This window comes from Hyla sarda, chromosome 11, assembly GCF_029499605.1.
Source record: "Hyla sarda isolate aHylSar1 chromosome 11, aHylSar1.hap1, whole genome shotgun sequence".
NCBI classification, from domain to species: domain Eukaryota; kingdom Metazoa; phylum Chordata; class Amphibia; order Anura; family Hylidae; genus Hyla; species Hyla sarda.
In genome coordinates this window covers 71,915,690-71,940,490 of record NC_079199.1, presented here as the reverse complement: position 1 = coordinate 71,940,490, position 24,801 = coordinate 71,915,690, and the positions used below count along the sequence as shown (strand labels likewise).

The 24,801-nt window shown below is 41.6% G+C and overlaps 1 protein-coding gene across 4 annotated transcripts in view; it reads left to right on the top strand.

Moving 5' to 3' along the window:
- Positions 1-23,414, top strand: part of EXD2 (exonuclease 3'-5' domain containing 2) — a 67,602-nt gene extending 44,188 nt beyond the window's left edge. For 2 of the 4 annotated variants that reach the window (XM_056547048.1, XM_056547050.1), the window contains exons 3-9: positions 5,258-5,514; positions 8,583-8,709; positions 10,878-11,137; positions 14,074-14,180; positions 14,253-14,388; positions 20,325-20,681; positions 22,212-23,414. In XM_056547048.1, coding sequence (XP_056403023.1) covers positions 5,258-5,514; positions 8,583-8,709; positions 10,878-11,137; positions 14,074-14,180; positions 14,253-14,388; positions 20,325-20,681; positions 22,212-22,428 — 1,461 coding nt within the window. In that variant the 3' untranslated portion in view covers positions 22,429-23,414. The remainder of the gene's footprint in view (positions 1-5,257; positions 5,515-8,582; positions 8,710-10,877; positions 11,138-14,073; positions 14,181-14,252; positions 14,389-20,324; positions 20,682-22,211) is intronic. The other 2 variants (XM_056547049.1, XM_056547051.1) reach the window with 1 other exon arrangement.
- The last annotated feature ends 1,387 nt before the right edge of the window (positions 23,415-24,801 follow it).

Below are 24,801 nucleotides of genomic sequence, written 5' to 3'. Positions count from 1 at the left end.
AAACAGCTGGAGGTCCCCCCCCCCCCCCCCCAATGTGAACGTACAGGGTACATTCACACGGGCAGGCTTACAGTAAGCTTCCTGCTTCGTTTGGGCTGCGGCAAATTTTTTGCCGCAGCTCAAACTTCTAGCGAGAAACTCACCGTAACCCGCCAGTGCGAATGTACCCTAAACACTACACTACACTAACCCATAATAAAGGGTAAAACACTACATATACACCCCCTTACACTGTCCCCCCAATAAAAATGAAAAACGTATTGTATGGCAGTGTCTCCAAAACGGAGCCTCCAGCTGTTGCAAAACAACAACTCCCAGCATTTCCGGACAGCCACTGACTGTCCAGGGCATGCTGGGAATTTAGCAACAGCTGGAGGCACCCTGTTTGGGAATCACTGGCGTAGAATACCCCTATGTCCACCCCTGTGCAATCCCTAATTTAGTCCTCAAATGCGCATGGCGCTCTCTCACTTTGGAGCCCTGTCGTATTTCAAGGCAACAGTTTAGGGCCACATATGGGGTATCTCCGTACTCGGGAGAAATTGCACTACTAATTTTGGGGGGCTTTTTCTCCTTTTACCCCTTATGAAAAGGAAAAGTTGGGGCAACACCAGCTTGTTAGTGTAAAAAAATAAAAAGAAATTTACACTAACATGCCGGTGTTGCCCTTTACTTTTTATTTTCACAAGCGTTAAAAGGAAAAAAAGACCCCCAAAATTTGTAACGCAATTTCTCCTAAGTATAGAAATACCCTATATGTGGGCGTAAAATGCTCTGTGGGCGCACAACAAGGCTCAGTAGTGAGAGCGCACCATGTACATTTGAGGTCTAAATTGGTGATTTGCACAGGGGTGGCTGACTTTACAGCGGTTCTGACATAAACCCCCCAAAAAAATACCCACATGTGACCCCATTTTGGAAACTACACCCCTCACGGAATGTAATAAGGGGTACAGTGAGCATTTACGCCCCACAGGTGTCTGACAGATTTTTGGAACAGTGGTCCGTGAAAATGAAAAATTAAATTTTTCATTTGCACAGCCCACTGTTCCAAAGATCTGTCAAACGCCAGTGGGGTGTAAATACTCACTGCACCCCTTATTAAATTCTGTGAGGGGTGTAGTTTCCAAAATAGGGTCACATGTGGGGGGTTCCACTGTTCTGGCACCACGGGGGGCTTTGTAAACGCACATGGCCCCTGACTTCCATTCCAAACAATTTTTTTTTTTTTTTTCCCCAAAAGCTCAATGGCGCTCCTTCTCTTCTGAGCATTGTAGTGCGCCAGCAGAGCACTTGACGTCCACACATGGGGTATTTCCATACTCAGAAGAGATGGGGTTACAAATTTTGGGGGGTCTTTTCTGCTATTAACCCTTGCAAAAATGTGAAATTTTGGGGGAAACACACATTTTAGTGAAAAATTTTTTTTTTTATATATGCAAAAGTCGTGAAACACCTGTGGGGTATTAAGGCTCACTTAATTCCTTGTTACGTTCCTCAAGGGGTCTAGTTTCCAAAATGGTATGGCATGTGTTTTTTTATTTTTATTTTTTTTTGCTATTCTGGCACCATTAGGGCTTCCTAAATGCAACATTCCCCCCAAAAACCATTTCAGAAAAACGTACTCTCCAAAATCCCCTTGTCGCTCCTTCGCTTCTGAGCCCTCTACTGCGCCCGCCGAACAATTTACAAAGACATGAGGTATGTCCTCACTCGAGAGAAATTGGGCCACAAAAGTATACATTTTCTCCTTTTACCCCTTGTAAAAATTAAAAAATTGGGTCTACAAGAACATGCGATTGTAAAAAATGAAGATTGTGAATTTTCTCCTTCACTTTGCTGCTATTCCTGTGAAACACCTAAAGGGTTAAAACGCTGACTGAATGTCATTTTGAATACTTTGGGGGGTGCAGTTTTTATAATGGGGTCATTTGTGGGGTATTTCTAATATGAAGACCCTTCAAATCCACTTCAAACCTGAACTGGTCCCTGAAAAATAGTGAGTTTGAAAATTTTGTGAAAAATTGGAAAATTGCTGCTGAACTTTGAAGCCCTCTGGTGTCTTCCAAAAGTAAAAACACGTCAATTTTATGATTCAAACATAAAGTAGACATATTGTATATGTGAATCAAAATTTTTATTTGGAATATCCATTTTCCTTACAAGCAGAGAGCTTCAAAGTTAGAAAAATGCAAATTTTTCAAATTTTTCATCAAATTTGGGGATTTTTCACCAAGAAAGGATGCAAGTTACCATAAAATTTTACCGCTATGTTAAAGTAGAATGTCACGAAAAAACAATCTCGGAATCAGAATGATAACTAAAAGCATTCCAGAGTTATTAATGTTTAAAGTGACAGTGGTCAGATGTGCAAAAAACGCTCTGGTCCTGAGGTGTAAAATGGCCTGGTCCTTAAGGGGTTAATCAAAGCCACTGGTGGTCAGGTAGGCGTGGTGCGAGGCACATGATGCCACGCCCACACACCTGCCCACTTTGTATCTCAGTGCTGGGACTGCTGTGTGAGTGACACACACAGGTCCCATCACATGCGCCCTTCAACTAATGTAACATGCGTGCCGCTGCGTGTCATCCAGCAAGTGCTCTCTCCCGCTGCTGTCATCCTCCTCAGTGCGCCTGCGCAGGGCAAGGCACAGACTACCAAAGGGCATGCTGGGAGTTGTAGCAGTGTTCCTCCAGCTGTTGCAAAACTACAACTCTCAGCATGCCCTTAACTGTCAATGCATGCTGATTGTTGCAGTTTTGCAACAGCTGGAGGCACATTGGTTGTGTAACAGTTTGTGTCCTAACTCAGTGTTTCGCAACCAGTGTGCCTCCTAGCTGTGTCAAATACAACTCCCAGCAGGCACTGAGAAACTGTACATGCTGGGAGTTATAGTTTTGCAACAGCTGGAGGCACACTGGTTGCGAAACGGTTTGTTACTTAACGCAGTGTTTTGCAACCAATGTGCCTCCAGCTGTTGCGTAACTACAACTCCCAGCATGTATGGTGTCAGTGCATGCTGGGAGTTGTAGTTTTGTGACAGCTGGAGGTCCCCCTATAATGTGAATGAACAGGGTACATACACACGGGCAGGTCTAGAGTTTTCTGCTGTGAGTTTGAGATGCGACAAATATTTCATCCCCCCCCCCCCCCCCCCAATAAAAAAAGCCTTGTGCGGCACGGTTTTGAAAACGGAGCCTCCAGTTGTTGAGAACTCCCAGTGTTGCTGAACAGCCAGTGACTGTCCAGGCATGCTGGGAGTTTTGCAACAACTGGAGATGCCCAATTTTGGGAAACCCTGCTGTAGGGTATTTTTGTGGCGGATTCAAATCCCCAATTTAGACCTCAAATGTGCATGGCGCTCTCGCTTTGGAGCCCTGTTGTATTTCAAGGAAACAGTAATATGGGATATCTCCGTACTCGGGTGAAATTGCTTTACAAATTTTTTTTATTTTTTTTTGGGGGGGGGGGGGGGCCTTTGTTCTCCTTTACCCCTTATGAAAAGGTAAAGTTGGGGTCTACACCAGCATGTTGGTGTAAAAAAAAAAAAAATAAATAAAAAAATTTAAATTATCTTTACACTAACATGCTGGTGTTGCCCCATACTAAATTTTCACAGGCGGTAAAAGGAAAGATTTTGACGCAATTTCTCCTGAGGTATAGAACTACCGCATATGTGGGCGTAAAGTGGCTGATTTTACAGCAGTTCTGACATAAACACAAAACAATACCCAGATGTAACCCCATTTTGGAAACTACACCCCTCACAGAATTTAACAAGGGGGTATAGTGAGCCTTAACACTCAACAGGTGTTTGACAATTTTTTTTTTTTTTTTTTTTTTTTTTTTTGTTTCAATAAAATACTGGTGTTGCCACTACATTTTAATTTTCACAAGGGAGAATAGGAAAGCCCCCCCCCCCCCCCAAAAAAAAAAAAAAAAAATTTGTAGCACCATTTCTTTACAGTAAGAACATACCCCATATGTGGATGTAAAGTGCTCTGCAGGTGCACTACAATGCTCAGAAGAGAAGCGCCATTGGGCTTTAGGAGAATGTGTCCAAAATTGAAGGCCATGTGTTTTTACAAAGCCCCCTGTGGTGCCAGAACAGTGAACCCCTCATGTGACCCACATTTTGGAAACTACACCTCTCATGGAATGTAATAAGGGGTACAGTGAGCATTTACACCCCACAGGTGTCTGACAGATTTTTGGAACAGTTACAGAGTTACATAGTTAGGTTGAAAAAAGACATACGTCCATAAAGTTCAACCAGGGAATTGAAGGTTAGGAGTGTGGCGCAATATTGGGGAAGGGATGGGATTTTATATTTCATCATAAGCATTAATGTTTTGTTCCAGGAATGTATCTAATCCTGTTTTTAAAGCTGTTAATTTTTCCTGCTGTGACCAGTTCCTGAGGTAGACTGTTCCATAAGTTCAGTTCTCATGGTGAAGGAGTGTCCCCCCTTGAGACAAAACCTTTTCTTCTCCAGACGGAGGGATTGCCCCCTCGTCCTTTGGCGGGGTTTAACCTGGAACAGGTTTTTCTCCATATTTTTTGTATGGGCCATTAATATACTTGTATACACTTATCATATCCCCCCTTAGACGTCTCTTCTCAAGACTAAACAATTTTCATGGTCCATGAAAATGAAGAATGTAACTTTTCATTTGCACAGCCCACTGTTCCAAAGGTCTGTCAAACGCCAGTGGGGTGTAAATGTTCACTGCACCCTTTATTAAATTCTGTGAGGGGTGTAGCTTCCAAAATGGGGTCACATGGGGGGGGGGGGGCGCAGGTCCACTGTTCTGGCACCACAAGGGGCTTTGTAAACGCACATGGCCTCCCACTTCTACTAGTGGTCAGAATTGCAAAAAGCTGTCCTTATGGGGTTAAAGGGATAAGGGGTTAGAGGGAATCGCTATGTATATGTGAACTTTGGAAACCAACACACTAATCGAAAATGGTTGACTATTTTTAGAACTGTTTATTAGCTGATTAACAGATTTTGGTTTTTAGCCCAAATTCTTACAAAAATTGTATGACTTTAAAATACTATACCCCTGATCAGCACCTCGACTGGTCTAGTTTTTTAAATGGGGTATGTATGTTCTGACACCTCAGCAAACTCCCATTGACCTTAATGCAAGGTGCACATGCGGTGTAGATTCATGAGAGCCTGTTTACATTTGTGGGCAAACCCCTTTTTAACTATTGCTTATTAATGCCAAATTTGTATTTTTTTTTTTCTAGGTATCTGTAGATGGGAGAACAAACCCCATCTCCCTGCTACAGATGGCCTCCCACAGTGGCCTATGTGTCCTGGTTCGTTTGCCCCGATTGGCCAGCACTGTCTGCAACATTCCCAAGACCCTAATAACTCTACTGGCTAACAGCAGTGTTCTTAAAGTTGGTGTAGGTTGTTGGGAAGATGCCTCTAAGTTAATAAATGACTACGGCCTGTCTGTGAAGGGCATTGTTGATATACGCTACCTGGCAATGAGACATAGGTAGGTGTGCTTCAATTAACTTGTGGTGTGGGAGTTGCGTGCATGTCGTTTTGTTTGTTACCCTTCCTGTCAGATCCACTTTTTTTTATTTATTTATTTTTTAAGCCATCACGCCTCCTCCCATAGACTTGCATTGAGGGGGCATGGTCGTGTCGTCACGAGTGGGCCGTGACCATGATGTTGTGAGCCTCCGCCCCCGCATCTCCAGTCATCTGGCATGGAGCGACGTTTGCTCCATGCATCGATGTCTTGGGTGGCACAACCGAGAACGCCACTGCTAGGGACCCCTGCAATCAGACATCTTATCCCCTATCCAAAGGATACCCTTTAGGGGCGGAGTACCCCTTTAACTCACAATGGATTTCCTGCAGAGGGAAACACGAAGACTTAGTTATGAGCGTGTGAACTTACCTTTAGGGAGTATCCATGGACAAAATAGCTGCTTTCTTCCAGAAACAGCGTTCCTTTTTGTCCTCAGCATGTGTATTAGTGGTACTTTAGCTCGGTTCCATTAGTGAATGCAGTGTAGTTCTGATGCTACAAAAACCGAAGGACAGAAAATAGCATTTTATTTATTCCCCCCCCCCCCCCCCCAATACTGGTCAACTACTTTGGGGTGTATTCACACGTACAGTGTCTTGCACATATTCGACGTTGCAGAGCTCAATGTAAACTAAATTACTTAAAGGGGTAACTCATTAAAATTTTTTTTGCTATTGCACTCCTTATGGTAAATAAAAAAAATTCTTATATACTTTGTTTTATTTGTGCTTAAAAAAGCTCAAGCTTCCCCCATCTTATACACAGACTTAGGACCTAGGTCCAAACACAAAGTGCAGCCTGGAGTGCTAAGGGGTGTCCAGCCTCATCCAATCATGGCTCCTCTCACTTAACTGCCATATGCTGTTGGTCGCCCAATTTTTTTTTTTTTTAACCAAAGTATATTAGAAATCTTTTTTATTTACCATAAGGAGTTCAATAGCAAAAATTTGTTTCAATGAGTGCCCATTTAAAGGCGAACTCTGGTGGGGAAAGTCATATCGACTGGTGCCAGAAAGTTAAACAGATACTTCTATTTAAAAATCAGTGATCTCTGCGTACACCCCTGTCCATGACAGGAACTGTCCAGAGCAGGAGAGGTTATCTGGACAGTTCCTGACATGGACAGAGGTGTCAGCAGAGAGCACTGTGGTCAGACTGGAAAGGACTTCACAAATTTCACTGTAGTATACCGCAGCTGATGTACTGGAAGGATTAAGATTTTTATATAGAAGTAATTTACAAATCTGTTTACATTTCTGGCACCAGTTGGTTTGAAAACATTGGTTTTCCACCGGAGTTCCCCCTTTAACACATCTTCAAATCTAATATGTGCTGGATACAGTACATGTGAATAGTGTGCCCCCACCCTTTCAATGCTACTCGAGAGAAATTGAGTTAGAAATTTTAGGAAGCCTTTTCTCCTTTTTTTTTACCCTTTTGTAAAAATTCAAAAACTGGGTCTACAAGAACATGCGAGTGTAAAAACGAAGATTTTGAATTTTCTCCTTGACTTTGCTGCTATTCCTGTGAAACACCAAGGGTTAACTCACTTACTGAATGTCATTTTGAATACTTCGAGGGGTGCAGTTTTTATAATTGGGTCATTTGTGGGGAATTTCTAATATGAAGGCCCCTCAAATCCATTTCAAAACTGGTCACTGAAAAATTCTGATTTTTGAAAATTTTGTGGAAAATTGCTGCTATACTTTGAAGCCCTCTGATGTCTTCCCAAAGTAAAAACATGTCAACTTTTATGATGCATACATAAAATAGACTTATTGTACATGTGAATCAATATATAATTTGGGATGTCCATTTTCCTTATAAGCAGAGTTTCAAAGTAAAAAAAAATGCTACATTTTGGAATTTTTCATCAAGAAATGATACAAGTATCGACAAAATTTTACCACTAACACAAAGTAGAATGTCAAGAAAAAAACAATCTCTGAATCAGAATGAAAAAAGTATCCCAGAGTTATTAATGCTTAACCCCTTAACGCAGAGCGACGGGTAAACCAGTCGTTCACATATTTTGGAGCTGCTGCTGCATCCCGGGGGCTGAACTTTTCACCTCCGATTGTCTCCGGCAGGTGAGAAGTTCTGCTTAATGGAATTCTGCTGCTTTGTTCAGACTGTGGAATTCCGCTGGTGGAAAATGTCAGCTCAAACAATGAACATGTTCGTTCTTCTGGCAGAATTCCGCAAGGACTGAATTTCTGTCTATGGAGATGGCTTTGTCTGTGCACCCCTGGAATTCCACTAGCTAAATGTCCATGTGGACGAGCCCTAATCCTCACTGCACACTGGCCCCAGTGTTCTTGACTAATAAAGTGCTCACCTATGTCGGCATATAAGGGATTGGGGAAATTTAAAAAGGGTGTTCTTAGGGTGGGTCACGTGTACCATATTTTGCTTTAAATTTTCTCCAGCTGATTTTTCTACCCATTGACTTCAATGGTTTGAAACATGGAACAGCAAAATACAGCAAGTGACCCTATCTTAAATGAATTAAAGCCAATGGGACATTAAGGCACAACACTATGAAGCATGTAAACAGGTGTCCATGGTTTACAACTGGTCAAGTGCTTCATGGGGCTGGAGCTTCACTTTTTGGTTTTGTTGCTCAACTTTAATGTATACTACGAATTTGTAGCTAAAACTGATTTCTTTTCCATAACATTGTTTATATGGCATTATATACTTAGTAGCTTTCAAAATTAGACTCTGGCATTGATTAAGTTTGTGCACAAGCCCAGTGCTGAAACATGCTTCTAGAAGAGAAATTTCAGAAGCTTTGACAGTATGTGATGCTTTCTAATGCCATGTAACAGCAGCACCCAAGAGAAAAGAGCAGTATAATGTACATTTTATTCCTGTAAAGAAAAGGGTTAAAACAAATTACCATAATGCTGAGTATTAGATGATGCGTCCGTTGACATATATGTTTTTTTTCCTCCTGTGTTTTAAATTAACAAGCATTGTTCTAAATTAATTTCTATGTAATCCTTGCATATTTCCTTATTCAGGAGGGACATTTTTCAGAACAGCCTAAGTCTTAAAACTCTGTCTGAAACAATCCTGTGCTTTCCTCTGGACAAATCTTTCCAGCTTCGATGTAGTAACTGGGATGCTGATGAATTCACACAGGACCAAGTATGTATACATGCAGCCTTGCATTTGCCTTGTGCCTATTAAACCCCTTAAGGACGCAGGACGTAAATGTACGTCCTGGTGAGGTGGTACTTAACGCACCAGGACGTACATTTACGTCCTGTGCATAACCGCGGGCATCGGAGCGATGCCCGTGTCATGCGCGGCTGATCCCGGCTGCTGATCGCAGCCAGGGACCCGCCGGCAATGGCCGACGCCCGCGATCTCGCGGGCGTCCGCCATTAATGCCTCAGGTGCCGGGATCAATACAGATCCCGGCATCTGCGGCAGTGCACGATTTGAATGCATGATCGGATTGTCCGCAGCGCTGCTGCGGAGATCCGATCATTCATAACTTCGCACGGAGGTCCCCTCTCCTTCCTCCATCCGGCTCCCGGCGTCTCCTGCTCTGGTCTGTGATCGAGCAGACCAGACGATCACCGAAAACACTGATCTGTTCTTTGTCCTATACATAGAACAGATCAGTATTAGCAATCATGGTATTGCTATGAATAGTCCCCTATGGGGACTATTCAAGTGTAAAAAAAAAAAAAAAAAAAAAAAAAAAAAAGTAAAAGTAAAAGAAAGTGAAAAATCCCCTCCCCAATAAAGTAAAACGTGTCCTCTTCTAGATATAAGAAGTCTCTCTTGCGATATTTACTGCAGGCGGCCAAGTCGGTTATTCCTCGCAAATGGAGATCTACTGTCTCCCCCACGATTGGTGAATGGATAGCGGAAGTAAACTACTTCCAATGTATGGAGGAACTAATTGCCTTGACCCCTGCAGAAAACGATCGCTATACTAAAACTTGGTTTGACTGGCTGTCTTTCCAGTCTACCCCTGAATATCGTACTCTGCTTTCCCCTCAGAACCTGGTGGCTCCTGTTCCTGGCCCCTCCACCTCCCCTTCTTCTCTTTTGTTCTCTCCCTCCTGTAGACTCCTACTTCTCTTCTCCTTTCCCTTGTCTTGTCCCCTTCTGTTGGTACCCTTCCGCCCTTCCTGTGCACATCTTGTTACCTGGTATTTGTTATCAGTTTCCTTACCCATGTTGCATAAGTGTCTGGCTGGACACATATTGGTTAATGTAATTTGAATTTCAAGTATGGCATACTTCTTTCTCAGCTTGAGGTATACTGAGAGGCCTTATTGTTCCCTGATTGGGAGTTTTGGTGTTATGTAACGCCTGAACATGGACTCGTCCAGCACCTGTATTATTGTATGGTGATTGTACTTTGTTTATTTACTTGTTTATACTTGAAACTGAATAAAAAATTTTAATTGGGAAAAAAAAAGTAAAACGTCCATTTTTTTCCTATTTTGCCCCCAAAAAGCGTAAATTTTTTTTTATAGACATATTTTTTATCGCCACGTGTGTAAATGTCCGAACTATTAAAATAAAATGTTAATGATCCCGTACGGTGAACGGCGTGAACGAAAAAAAAGTCCAAAATTCCTACTTTTTTAATACATTTTATTAAAAAAAAATTATAAAAAATGTAATTTTTTTTATATGCAAATGTGGTATCAAAAAAAAGTACAGATCATGGCGCAAAAAATTAGCCCCCATACCGCCGCTTATACGGAAAAATAAAAAAGTTAGAGGTCATCAAAATAAAGGGATTATAAACGTACTAATTTGGTTAAAAAGTTTGATTTTTTTTTTTTTTTTTTTTAGCGCAACAATAATATAAAAGTATGTAATAATGGGTATCATTTTAATCGTATTGACCCTCAGAATAAAGAACACACGTCATTTTTACCATAAATTGTACGGCGTGAAAACAAACCTTCCAAAATTAGCAAAATTGCGTTTTTCGTTTTAATTTCCCCACAAAAAGTTTTTTGGTTGCGCCATACATTTTATGATGAGCGATTGTCATTACAAAGGACAACTGGTCGCGCAAAAAACAAGCCCTCATACTAGTCTGTGGATGAAAATATAAGAGTTATGATTTTTAGAAGGCGAGGAGGAAAAAATGAAAACGTAAAAATTAAATTGAGTCCTTAAGGCCAAAATGGGCTGAGTCCTTAAGGGGTTAAATCTTGTAAGGGAGTGAATTCAAGGAAAGGAGAGCTTGTATGTCTTTAACTCTAAATCTCATAAAGACTCTGAGGCACTTCATTATATTAAGGTTTCATCAAAACTGACTTTTTTTTTGTCTTTTTAAGGTTTTTTATGCTGCCAGAGATGCCCAGGTTTCTCTTGCCCTATTCTTACAATTACTTGGGTTCTTCACTTCTAAGCCTCCCACAGCATGGGAATATTTTCTGGGTAAATGCCAAGGACTGATTGATGTTCCGTTTAAAGGAAAGGGTGTCATAAATGTTCAAAAACGAAGGGAAGGTCCTTTAGAACAATTGTCATGTAATGCCCAGGGTGATCCTCGCAGACACAAGAAGAAACCTCTGGGAGTAGGGTATTCAGTGAGGTATGTCGTCTTGTAAATTTCATACTATTTCTTGTGCACAAAAAGATTTACTGTGATAAATACCTTGTCTGGTAAAGGGGACATCAGATAATGGGACTTGTTTATTGCTTGTTACCACCTGTTGCACAGGATTCAATGTGTTTTTCCTGCTTAAAGGGTTACTCCAGTGGAAGAAAATGCTTTATCTTTTTGGATTTCTCATGTTACGAGCACAGTGCTCTCTGCTGACCTCTGCTGTCCATTTTAGGAACTGTCCAGAGCAGCATATGTTTGCTATGGGGATTTTCTGCTCTGGACAGTTCCTAAAATGGACAGCAGAGGTCAGAGGAGCACTGTGGTCATGACAGACCTGAGCCCCCCCATTTTCGGCTGTCAGACCAGTGATTACAGTTCTATCGGGTCTCTAGGGGGCCGGAGAAAAAAAGGTGAATGCGGCTGTCCACCTCACGGTCACGTGATCGGTCAAACGGGGCCGGCTGGGGGGGGGGGGGGCATCCCCTCAGGAGCGGCGGGGGCAGTCCTGGCTTCAGGATACTGCAGGAGGTGAGGCCTGTTCACCTCCTGTTGCTTAGCAACAACTCTCAGCATGCACAGCCAAAGGGCCCTTTGGTAGTCTGTGCATGCTGGGGGTTGTAGTTATGCAACAGCTGATGGCATATTTTTTTTGTGTGCATCCAGCTGTTGCATAACTACAACAACCAGCATACACGGACAGCCAAAGGGCATGCTGGGAGTTGTAGCAGTGTGCCTCCAGCTGTTGCAAAACTACAACTCTCAGCATGCCCTTCAACTGTTAGTGCATGCTGAGTGTTGTAGTTTCGTAACAGCTGGAGACACATGATGGTTGTGAAAGTTTGTGTCCTAACTCTGCTTTGCAACCAGTGTGCCTCCAGCTGTTGCAAAAATACAACTCCCAGCATGCACGTAGACTGTACATGCTGGGAGTTCTAGTTTTTCAACAGCTGGAGGCACACTGGTTGCGAAACACTGAGTTAAGTAACAAACTCAGTTTTGCAACCAATGTTCCTCCAGCTGTTGCATAACTACAACTCCCAGCATGTATGGCCTGCCCCCCCATGTGAATATACAGGGTACATTCACACGGGAGTGGGTTTACAGCGAGCTTTCTGCTGAGATTTTTGCCGCAGCTTAAACTCCCAGCGAGAAACTTGCTGTAAACCCCCTCCCGTGTGAATGTACCCTGTATATTCACATGGGGGGGCAGGCCATACATGCTGGGATACATTTCTGATTGTCATTGTGAATACTTTGAGGGGTGCAGTTTTTATAATGGGGTATTTCTAATATGAAGGCACTTCAAAACTGAACTGGTTCTTGAAAAATTCCGATTTAGAAAATTTTGTGAAAAATATGAAAATTGCTGCTGAACTTTGAAGCCCTCTGTCCTCAAAGTATAAACATGTCAACTTTATGATGAAAATTTAAAGTAGACATATTGTATATGTGAATCAACATAATTTAATTGGTTGGCATGTCCATTTTCCTTCATAAGCGGAGAGTTTCAAAATTTTAAACATTTTTATAAAATTTTTGGATTTTTCACTAAGAAATGATGCAAGTATCAACAAAAAATTTACCACGGACATAAAGTAGAATGTCAAGAAAAAACTAATAGCATTCTAGAGTTATTAATGCTTAAAGTGACAGTGGTCAGATTTGCAAAAACCGCTCTGGTCATAAGGTGTAAATGGGTTTGGTCCTTAACCTGTTTGGGACGGAGGGCATACCTGGACTCCCTCCGACCCACTCCCTTTCTATAATGCGGGGCCGCGTCTAAAGTGAAAGTAAACTTTTGCTGGTTAGCTCAGGATCGCCGCGACGAAATCGCAGCATCCCGAACAGCTGTAGGACAGCAGGAGGGTCCCCTACCTTCCTCCTAGCTGTCCGATTGCCGAATGACTGCTCAGTGCCTGAGATCCAGGCATGAGCAGTCAAGCGGCAGAATCATTGATCAATGGTTTCCTATGTGAAACCATTGATCAGTGTGTGTGTGCAGTGTTATAGCCCCTATGGGAGCTATAACATTGCAAAAATAAGTTGAAGATCATTTAACCCCTTCCCTAATAAAAGTTCGAATTGCCCTCCCCCCTTTCATGGGGAAAAAAAAAACTGTACATAAAAATAAACATGTTATATTGCTGCGTGCGGAAATGTCTGAATTATAAAAAATATATAAATAATTAAACCGCAGGGTCAATGGCGTGCACACGAAAAAAATTCCAAAGTCCAAAATAGCGTATTTTTGGTCTCTTTTTTTTTTTTTTTTTTTGTCTTGAAAAAATTAATAAAAAGCGATCAAGAAGTCCGATCAATACAAAATGGTAGTTTAAAACTTCAGATCACGGCGCCAAAAATGAGCCCTCATACTGCCCCATATGCGGAAAAATAAGTTAAAGGGTTCAGAAGATGACCATTTTAAACGTATACATTTTCCTGCATGTAGTTATGATTTTTTTCCAGAAGTACGTCAAAATCAAACCTATATAAGTAACATTTTAATCGTATGGATCCACAGAATAAAGGTGTCATTTTTACTGAAAAACGTACTGCAACGGAAGTCCCCAAAAGTTTAACAAGTTGGCGTTTTCTTCTTCTTCAATTTTGTCGCACAGTGATATATTTTTTTTTTTTTTTTAGCCATAGATTTGTGGGTAAAATGTCATTACAAAGTAGAATTGGTGGTGCAAAAAATAAGCAATCATGGATTTTTGCTGCAAAATTGAAAAGGGTTATGACTTTTTTAAAAAGGTAAGGAGGAAAAAACGAAGGTGCAACAACTGAGAAACCCTCTGTCCCCAAGGGGTTCAACAAATGCATATTTTATAACTTATACAAATAAATTTCTATGAACTTATAGACTGATCAAACACTTTATTTTTATTTTTCTTCAAATTCATTCCATTTTGTCCTTGCAGGAAGTCACCACTGTACGATAACTGTTTCCTGCATGCTCCTGATGGACAGCCTTTGTGTACTTGTGATAGGAAGAAAGCCCAGTGGTATCTCGATAAAGGCATTGGAGGTGTGGTGCTTTCTAAGTAGAACCTTTTTGTTTTGAACTTTGTTTTGGCTGACTGTTGTGTATTTATCTTAGACTTGATCAGCAATGATCCATTTGTAGTGAAACTACGTTTTGAGCCTTCTGGTCGACCTGAGTCAAGTGTGGACTACTACCTAACTGTGAAGGAAAATCTGTGTGTGGTTTGTGGAAAGCGTGAGTCCTATATCCGGTAAGCATAATTAGTGCTTATTTTAAGACTATACTGAGTTTTGTTCCTTGACCTACTGTTGATGAGATTTCTATGCTACCACAGCAAATTATATTGACCCCCACCTTCTAAAACACAAACCTTTCATGGATTACTATTTAAAAATTACAAAATACAATCCTAAAGTTTAAATGGGCGCTGCCAGATATAAAATGTCTTTTGTATATACCGTATATACTCGAGTATAGGCCGAGTTTTTCAGCACGATTTTTCGTGCTGAAAACACCCCCCTCGGCTTATACTCGAGTGAACTCCCCCACCCGCAGTGGTCTTCAACCTGCGGACCTCCAGAGGTTTCAAAACTACAACTCCCAGCAAGCCCGGGCAGCCATCGGCTGTCCGGGCTTGCTGGGAGTTGTAGTTTTGAAACCTCCGGAGGTCCGCAGGTTGAAGACCACTGCGGCCTTCAACATCATCCAGCCCCCTCTCACCCCCTTTAGTTCTGAGTACTCACCTCCGCTCGGCGCTGGTCCGGTCCTGCAGGGCTGTCCGGTGAGGAGGTGGTCCGGTGGGATAGTGGTTCCGGGCTGCTATCTTCACCGGGGAGGCCTCTTCTAAGCGCTTCGGGCCCGGCCTCAGAATAGTCACGTTGCCGTGACAACGACGCATAGGTGCTTCTGCGTCATTGTCAAGGCAACGCCTCTATTCCGGGCCGGAAGCGCGGAGAAGAGGCCTCCCCGGTGAAGATAGCAGCCCGGACCACCTCCCCACCGGACCACCTCCTCACCGGACAGCCCTGCAGGACCGGACCAGTGCCGAGCGGAGGTGAGTACTCAGAACTAAAGGGGGGTGAGAGGGGGCTGGATGATGTTGAAGGCCGCAGTGGTCTTCAACCTGCGGACCTCCGGAGGTTTCAAAACTACAACTCCCAGCAAGCCCGGACAGCCGATGGCTGCCCGGGCTTGCTGGGAGTTGTAGTTTTGAAACCTCTGGAGGTCCGCAGGTTGAAGACCACTGAGGGCGAATGATGAGAAGAGGATGATGAAGGGGGGGGGTGGGGATGATGAAGGGGGGATGTGCGGGATGATAAGGGGATGATGAAGGGGGGATGTGTGGGATGATAAGGGGATGATGAAGGGGGGATGTGTGGGATGATAAGGGGATGATGAAGGGGGGATGTGTGGGATAAGGGGATGATGAAGGGGGGATGTGTGGGATGATGACAAGGGGATGATGAAGGGGGGATGTGTGGGATGATAAGGGGATGATGTGTGGGATGATAAGAGGATGATGAAGGGGGGATGTGTGGGATGATGACAAGGGGATGATGATGAGGATGTTAATGACGGGTCTGGATGATGACAGGGGGGGATGAGGTATTTCCCACCCTAGGCTTATACTCGAGTCAATAACTTTTCCTGGGATTTTGGGTTGAAATTAGGGGTCTCTGCTTATACTCGGGTCGGCTTATACTCGAGTATATACGGTACATAATGTGGTGGATGGGGTGTATATTTCACCTGGTTTCCTCAGCCTGGCACAATAAAGGATATCCAGAAGGTTATATGCTGCTTTAGCAGAGCATAGTCTGCTTTTGTTACATGGGCTGGATTTCTTAGACTGGAGGACAGGTTTGAAGTGGGAGTGCTCCAGTCCACACCCCCTAGTCCACTACAGGTTTCCCTACGCCAAGGTGTTCTCATGTGAGGCTTCCTGTGCTGATTGCTAGGGAGGAAGCCCTATAGCAAAGGGCTGTTCGGGTTTGAGTACTACGGAGACTGAGATGAGAAGCAGCCACAGCCAGAACTGCAGCTCAAACCTACCAGGTCTGAACCTTCCTCTATGGACATGTTGTGAGTGTGCTTTGGGCCAGACATTTGGCCCCCACAGTAGGATAGTGAGTTATCCTGATGTTTAGTTAGAGCCGAACAGGCTTCGGTTTTGTTTGCACTGTGCTTTGTGCCTAAAATCATTTAAATATCCTCTGGGACGTTTTGAAACCTACTGCCTGTGTGAATGTCATTGCTGACCCCACCGTGTGAGCTGTTCCCTACAGTAATAAGAATATTTTTATTTCCTTTTTATATAAATCGTCACTTTGCCTATTCCTGTGCTTGAGCAAAGTCCAGTAAGTGAAGGTGGGCTAGGCCTCCTCTGTGCTCTCTCCTGTCCTATCAGACAGAGGGCACAGATTGATAGCCCACCCTCACTTACTGGACTTTGTCCATGCTTCAGCTTGGACAAAGCCATGATTTTAGAAGCTATGATTCCTGTAAATGGATATATATTTTCTTATGAGTTATATTAGAAAGGTTAATGTTTTGCCAAGATGTGCAACCTATAAAGTTTTTTTTTATCTGGCAGTGCACATTTAAAATCAAATTTACATCAATTTTCAAACAAATACGGTTACTGGGTGACCGGAACTCAGTAGCACACATGGAACTCTGCAGTCTGTCTAACCCTGCAGTCTATGCTAATCTGTTGTACATCATATTACATGCACATGGAACGCATGCATTGACATCGACTGGCCCAATGTATAAGGTATTATGTGAATCCTCTGGAGAAGAGCCCTAATGATGGGTGTCACTTGTTAATGTGTAACAACTGCCTGCAGGATTGTCTAATGCACAAGCTGCTGTAGTTGAGCTTGTGGATTTATAAGGATGCTCATGCAGACTAGTCACTTCCTCCCAGGAATAGCATCAGCCCATACTTTTGGGGCTTTAGTTTGTGACATATTGGTATAGGGGTTCCTAAAAGGATGACTATGTTTCACTGGGGGAATTTCTTTACGGTTAGTGGCAATACATAATTATTGTCAGGGTTTATGTATTAAATGATGTAGATTTGTGGATGCCTATCCACAAATCTACATCATCTACAAATCTACATCATGCCTTTTCACATGATTGTGATGTGGTTGCTTCATTTTGCTGGACAGGTAGCATTAGTGCATTATCTGTGGTAATTAACACGTTCAGGATACAAGGCGTATGGGTACGCCCTTGGGTCCTGGTATTTAACTCCTTAACATAGGATGTATATTTTACGTCCTGCGCAGTCTCCCGCGATATAATGTAAGGTCACGCGGAGAGCCAGCGTCATATCGGGTTGATCCCGGCAGCCATCAATGGCCGGGACCCGCGGCTAATACCGGACATCACAGATTGCGGTATTAACTACCTCTCTTCTAAAGTGAAAGCTTCCCAGTAGCTCAGTGGTGCTGTTTGCGATTTCACAGCGGCATCCCGAACAGCATGTAGGATCCCTACCTGCCTCCTGCACCTCCGATCACCAAATGACTGCTCTGCCTGAGGTCCAGGCAGGAGCAGTAGAGCGGCCGATAACGCTGATCAATGCCATGCTATTGCATGGCAGTGCTCAGTGTAGGAAATCAGTGTGTACAATGTTATAGCCCCCTATGGGGGCTATAACATTGCAAAAAAAGTGCATTTTTTTCTTTAATGGCAAAAGGGGGTGATTCAGACTTTTATTAGGGAAGGGGTTAAACATTTAACACTGAATAAATATAAACATCCAAAAGTCCAAAATAGCATATTTTTGGTCACTTTTTATACCATAAAAAGTGATCAAAAAGACCGCTCAAAACCTAAGTGGTACTGATAAAAACTTCAGATCATGGCACAAAAATTAGCCCCCATACATCCCCATATGCAGAAAAATAAGTTAAAGGCTTCAGAGGGCCCTTTTTTTTAAATGTAGTTATATGTTTTCCAGAAGTAAGACCAATCCAAACCTAATATAGGTTCTTTGGGAGCTTTGAAGGTTCCCTGAATATATATACACAATGATTTTTGTTAATTGCCGCAGTTTTTCCTATTTCCACTAGTGACCTTGTTAAAAATCTACTTGGAGAGCGCATTCGGTTGGACTCTGGAGGTCGGCTGCTTTTCTGTGTGTCTTGTCTGTTTCCCCATGTCTATGAATGAAGTCTTTCTATACTGTTAGGGAGTTCTGCATTGATATTGACTTTTTTTTAATTTTTTGCTTTTTGTCTATTAGCCTATATAACTCTACAGTTTAGATATGTTTCAGGTTAATCAGAACCGTATCTCCTCATCTTGTTAGTTGCAGCTAATCTGAATGTGTGTATGTGGTCTCTGTTATCTATACAGAGTTATCCTGAGACTTTACCGGGCCGCTTAGATTTTGTTCCGGGACAATCTTGCGACTCTAATGGAAGGCCTGTGGTTTATTAATTTTTATTTTTTTTGTTCCTGGTGTATTGTTAGACTTTACTGTAAGACTTACTTTGTTACTGCTTGATATCTTAGTTTACTTTTATTAAAGAAAGGTAATTAACAGTCATTAAAAAAATGAAACCTGTATAAGTAGGGTATCATTTTAATCGTATGGACCCACAGAATAAAGATATGTTGTCATTTTTACTGAAAAATGCACTGTGTAGAAACTCATATTTATTTTTCAATTTGTCGCCCAATGATTTTTTTTGCTGTAGATTTTTGGGTAAAATGACTGGTGTCATTACATAGTAGAATTGGTGGTGCAAAAAATAAGCAATCATAAAGATTTTTATGTGGAAAATTGAAAGGGTTATGATTTTTAAAAGGTAAGGAGGAAAAATGAAAATGCAAAAACTGAAATGCTGAGTCCTTAAGGGGTTAAGAACTCGGGGCGGACCTGTATGCTCCATTATGCACGCTCACAAGACTTTAAAAAACACACTGCCATGACTTGCTTAAAGGGGTACTCCGGTGAAAACCTTTTTTTCTTTTAAATCAACTGGTGGCAGAAAGTTAAACAGATTTGTAAATTACTTTAAAAATCTTAATCCTTCCTGTACTTATTAGCTGCTGAATACTGCAGAGGAAATTCTTTTCTTTTTGGAATGCTCTCTGATGACATCACGAGCACAGTTCTCTGCTGACATTATTATAATAACACTTTATATATTGTTGTCCTTAGTGGGATTTGAACCCAAGTCCCCAGCACTGCAAGGCAGCAGTGCTAACCACTGAGCCACCATGCTGCCCTTAGCATACATCTGCTATGCATGGTTGCTAAAATGGACAGATGTCAGCAGAGAGCACTGTGTTCGTGATATCATAAGTGTTCCAAAAAGAGAGGAATTTCCTCTTTAGCATTCAGCAGCTATTAATTACTTGAAGGATTAAGATTTGTTAATAGAAGTAATTTACAAATATGTTTAACTTTCTGCCACCAGTTGATTTAAAAGAAAAAAGGTTTTCACCGGAGTACCCCTTTAAAGGCACAATGCAATCTCAAAAATGTAGGATATACACAGGATAGCCCAGTGTTTCCGTATCAGTGTGCCTCCAGCTGTCGGTTGCAAACCTACAACCCCCAGCATGTCTGGATTGTCTATGGCGATCAAACAGCTGGAGACAATGCTGGTTGAGTTATGTTATAAATTTGACAGTTGCTGCTTAGAAAAGCATGTATCCGGCATGAGGGCCTCCCCACCTTGTCTGACCCGGTTGTGGCTGCAGAGTAGGTTTTACAGTTTGATGGAAATTAAATAAACGTAATGGGAGTTGTGTTAACAGGGTAACGCCTGAGCTACATAGTTGCTGTAACTCATGACTAGTGGGATTGGCGCATCGATCACACATTTTAATATAAGAATACACCTCCTATACATTAATTCGGTTATCCTGAGATTAAAGGCCCTGCATCACTGGTGCAGTTGTGCTGTCTTTCACGAAGTGCTGCACAGGGAACTGTAGCATGGTGTTGTGTAGCTGTGCAGGGACAAGTTAAAAGGGGAGGAAAACTAAATGTAGTCTCTCTAGTCCCAGGATCAATAGGGATCCTAGCAATAAAAGATCACTTTTTAGGGATATTTCTTATATGCATGTGCATTTGTGCATGAGGGGTTCAATGTGGGGGCTCGGTTTTGAAACCTCAGAATAGTTTTGAATGCTATTTTAACTTTCCACTCTCTGCAGGAAAAACATTGTGCCTCATGAATACAGACGTCATTTTCCTATTCAAATGAAGGACCATAATTCCCATGATGTGCTACTTCTCTGCACATCTTGCCATGCTGTCTCAAATTGTTATGATAATGGCTTCAAACAGCAACTAGCAATGGAGTTCTCTGCCCCCATTGGCTGTGAGGAGGGGGTGCGCATGTTGGAGGATCCTATAAGGAGGCAGGTGCGTTCAGCAGCAAGAGCTCTTCTCAATGCATTGAAGTTACCAGAGAGCCGTAGAGAAGAACTGATGTCTGAGATCAAAGCATTTTACTCTATTGATGAAGTTACTGAGGGGATCCTAAAGGAAGCTGCAAATCTGGAGACCCGGTAAGATCCATTGCTTTTAGACATGGCTAAAACATCAGCTTTTTGCAATTTTTCATTAATTTTTTTTAGCCAAAATCAGGAATGAAACTACTGGAAAGTGTAAGCCCTTTTTGTGTTACATATTTTTTTTAATTCAGTTCTGATTTGGCTATAAAAAATACCAGTTTGTAAAACCTCTCTTTTTGTAGATTGTGAGCATCTGACAAGGTAATGCAAGACCAGGTATGCATTTGCAATTGTGGATTTCAACACAGAACATAAGCAGCATATTTTATGCTGTGAGGAGTCTGCTGAGCAGTGGGAAATCTGATGCACATTTTGCTATGAGCAGACACTGGGCTTTCCCATCCACAGCCCTGTGTATGCAGTAAGGTTTGGAGGCAGGCCTGTGCGTCAGCTACGTGGGCGTGCCCAGCCCACCTCCAAACCTTACTTGCATTCACTTGGCAGTAGTGTGGCAAGCCCTATATGTCTTGCTCATAGCATACGCAGTGTATTTTACACTGTAAAAAATCTGCTGCATATTTTGTTACCTACCCTTAGAAAGCATACAAAGAGTACCTCTCTGGCGTAGGTGGCAAAATTCCAGGAGTGTTATTCTTAACTGCTAAATTGACCTGTTTATGGAATTAATTGAAATCCCATAGACTTGCATTGCACTTTAGTGACTTAGTTGCTGGGATCCTGCTGCCTACCTCATAAATACCATTTTGAAAAGTATTCTGACCTAAATTGTGCAGTATGGCAGGGTAGGGAATAATTTTGAGATCGCTGGGGGTTCCCCGATTCCTTTTTTGAATGGGGCGAAAGGTCATACGGCCACTCCAATTCAATGTCTTGACTGGATAGGGGATCAGTTAATTCAGGCCAGACTACAATTTTTTATTTTTTTGGCTTCTAGTACTTATGGCCTTTTCAGAGTTGGCTACAAGCCGGTGAGGGCTGCACCTCAGCAATTTGTGTGTTTATCTGTTTTTCTACCCCCCCCCCTTCCCTTTTGCACAATACAATTTTAGGTGTTGGCTGCACTGGTGCTCAGTCATAGGTACAATCTAAATGAAGCTATGATTAGCTATCCACATTGGTTCTACTAAACTTAACTGTTGGCTCCAAGGTCCCAAAACAATAGGACATTTAGATATTGCACCCATGTGAACTATATATAATATGCTTGTCAAAATACGTCCTTTAGTCTCAAGGACACAGCCCATTTTGACCTTGACTACACGGATAACTTTCATTTTTGCATCTTTGGTTTTTTTTCTTCCTCTTTTTAAAAAGCATAACAATTTTATTTTTCTTCCACACAGACCTGAGTGCTTGTTTTTTGTGTGACCAATTGTACTTTGTAACAATACATTTTAATTTTACCATAAATGTTTGCTTTAATAAAGTTATTACTTTGTGATAACTTAGTTTAAGAGCCCTCAATGTATAAAACACTCCTGTATAAAACACTACTGCTACACCACATTTAATTGCTTAATGTGCCTGATTTTACTAAACTGTGAACTTTGTCTTGCCTTTTAGAATCTTCAATGAGACTTATACTCCACATGGACTGAAAATCGTGCAGTGCTATGCAAAGGGTGGCCTGAAATCCCTAATGGAATTGGAGAAACGCTGGCGCCAACACTTTCTGGACAAGATGTCACCGAAATTTCTTCCAAAGCAGTGGTCTGTTGATCATAATCATAGTAAACTTATTAAAAAATATGGAGAAGATCTGCCTATTCAGCTTGGTTAGAAGATCTGACTATGGACAGTTCACATTATCTGGACACAAACTCTTTGCCATAATCCTTCTGACCATAGGATGGGCAACACTTGGACCTTTTGTTTACAACAAGCCTGATGCTGTGCTGACAAGACTGACAAAATGTTCACACTGCTAGCAATGATTGGCAGTAGTAACATTGCCTGATTTTGAAATGGTGCCCCACTTTTGCTGGGTAAATGTTTTAAAAGAAACAAAACTGTTTTGGCTTCAAAGCCAAGCATGAATTCATACTGTGAAGCTTAACTATAACTAAAGGACACTTCTTTTACCTTCAGTGATGGCATCCAGCTGGCATGTTGAGTGCTATGTTAACCTATTTTGTTAGAGAACTATTCCTATTAATTGTGTGATGTCTCAGACAACCCTTGTTTTCTGATTTTAGCTTAACATCGGTGGATCATATTTAAAAACTGGTGCAGTTAAAAGCTTTGATATTTCTCATAGCAACCTATCCTATTAAGTTAGTGTGCAAGTGGAGGTTAGGAAATGAAAGCAAGCAGATGGTTGCATTGGATAATATCAAAGTTTATTCTGCACTAGGGTTTGTATGTCTTACACCCTCTTAAATGATGTGCCTACTTATGCATTGGCTTGTATTAAGGCCACTGTAGTCATTTTAATGACTATCTTTATCCAGGCATTCTAGTTTCTAATGTTGGCTGAAGACAACACACTTCTAATTGTAATGCCTTTATTTAATTTTTTTTGGAGTTAGTTTCTCTTTAAGGTCAGGGTTTTTTTCCCTACAGTTAAAATAAAAAATAAAAAAACAAAAATATGTTCCATACTGCAAAGCATTAGACAGGATTGCCTGTTTGTTGCGCATTTCCCTATTTATTTTTTAATTCTCCCATGTGACTTATTTGTTTGTGTGGAGAAATATGATTTTCTTAAATCACTGTATTTGAAAAGCATAAAGTGTTTAATATTAGCTGCTAGCGTTGTGTCATTATTTTTAAAATGCATTAAGGGTATGATCACACTATTCCTTCCCCCATTAATCGTATCTGACACATACAATTAACGTAAACTGTGTACCCTATTTAATTCTGTAGCAGAACGGAGCCACCTTCATCATGAGTCTGCTTAAATAGCGGATACATCCTGAACAGCGTCACTAGGGGTGACTCTGTTCGGCCATAGAAGTGAATGGTCTGTGGCTCTAGTCAACAGTATTTATTTACATCGACATCTATTTATTTATTTATTATTTTTTTTTTTTTTTGCAGGATGCTGACCAATATGATTAACTGGTAGTAGTGTGATCGTACCCTTACTGACTTGACCCCTTAAGGACTGTGCGTTTTCAGTTTTTGCACTTCCATTTTTTTCCTCCTTACCTTTTAAAAATCATAACCCTTTCAATTTTGCACCTAAAAATCCATATGATGGCTTATTTTTTGCACCACCAATTCTACTTTGTAATGTCAGTCATTTTACCCAAAAATCTACGGCGAAACGGGGGGAAATAATTGTGCAACAAAATTGAAGAAAAAAACAAAATTTTGTAACTTTTGGGGCTTCCGTTTCTACGCAGTACATTTTCCGGTAAAAATGGCACCTTCTCTCTTCTGTAGGTCCATACAATTAAAATGATACCCTACTCATATATAGGTTTTGATTTTGTCGTAAAATCATAACTACATGCAGGAAAATGTGAACGTTTAAAATTGTCATCTTCTGACCTCTAACTTAAATTTTTCCGCGTACTGGGTGGTATGAGTTCTCATTTTTTGCGCCGGGGTCTGAAGTTTTTAGCGGTACCATTTTTGTATTGATCGGACTTTTTGATTGCATGTTAATTATTTTTTCATAATATAAAGTGACCAAAAATATGCTATTTTGGACTTTGCTCGTACGCCGTTGACCGCGCGGTTTAATTAACAATATATTCTTATAATTCTGCCATTTCCACACACGGCAATACCACATGTTTATTCGTTTTACACTTTCATTTAAAATTTTTGGGGGGTGGGGAAATGGGGGGGTGAGTCAAACTTTTTATTAGGGAAGGGGGTGGGTTAAATGAGGTTTATTCACTTGATTGATTTTTCCAAATATCTTATTTTTTATTTTATTTTTTAAATGCAATGTTATAGCTCCAATAGGGGGCTGTAACATTGCACACTCTGATCTTTTACATTGATCAATGGTTTCTCATAGGAAACCCTTGATGAATGATTCTGCCACTTGACTGCTCATGCCTGGATCTCTGGCACTGAGCATTCATTCGGTGATCGGACAGAGGAAGGCAGGGAACCCCCCTGCTGTTCGGGACGCAGCGATTTAATTGCGGCGGTCCTGAACAGCCCCCTTGGCTAACGGCAGCGTTTCAGTTTA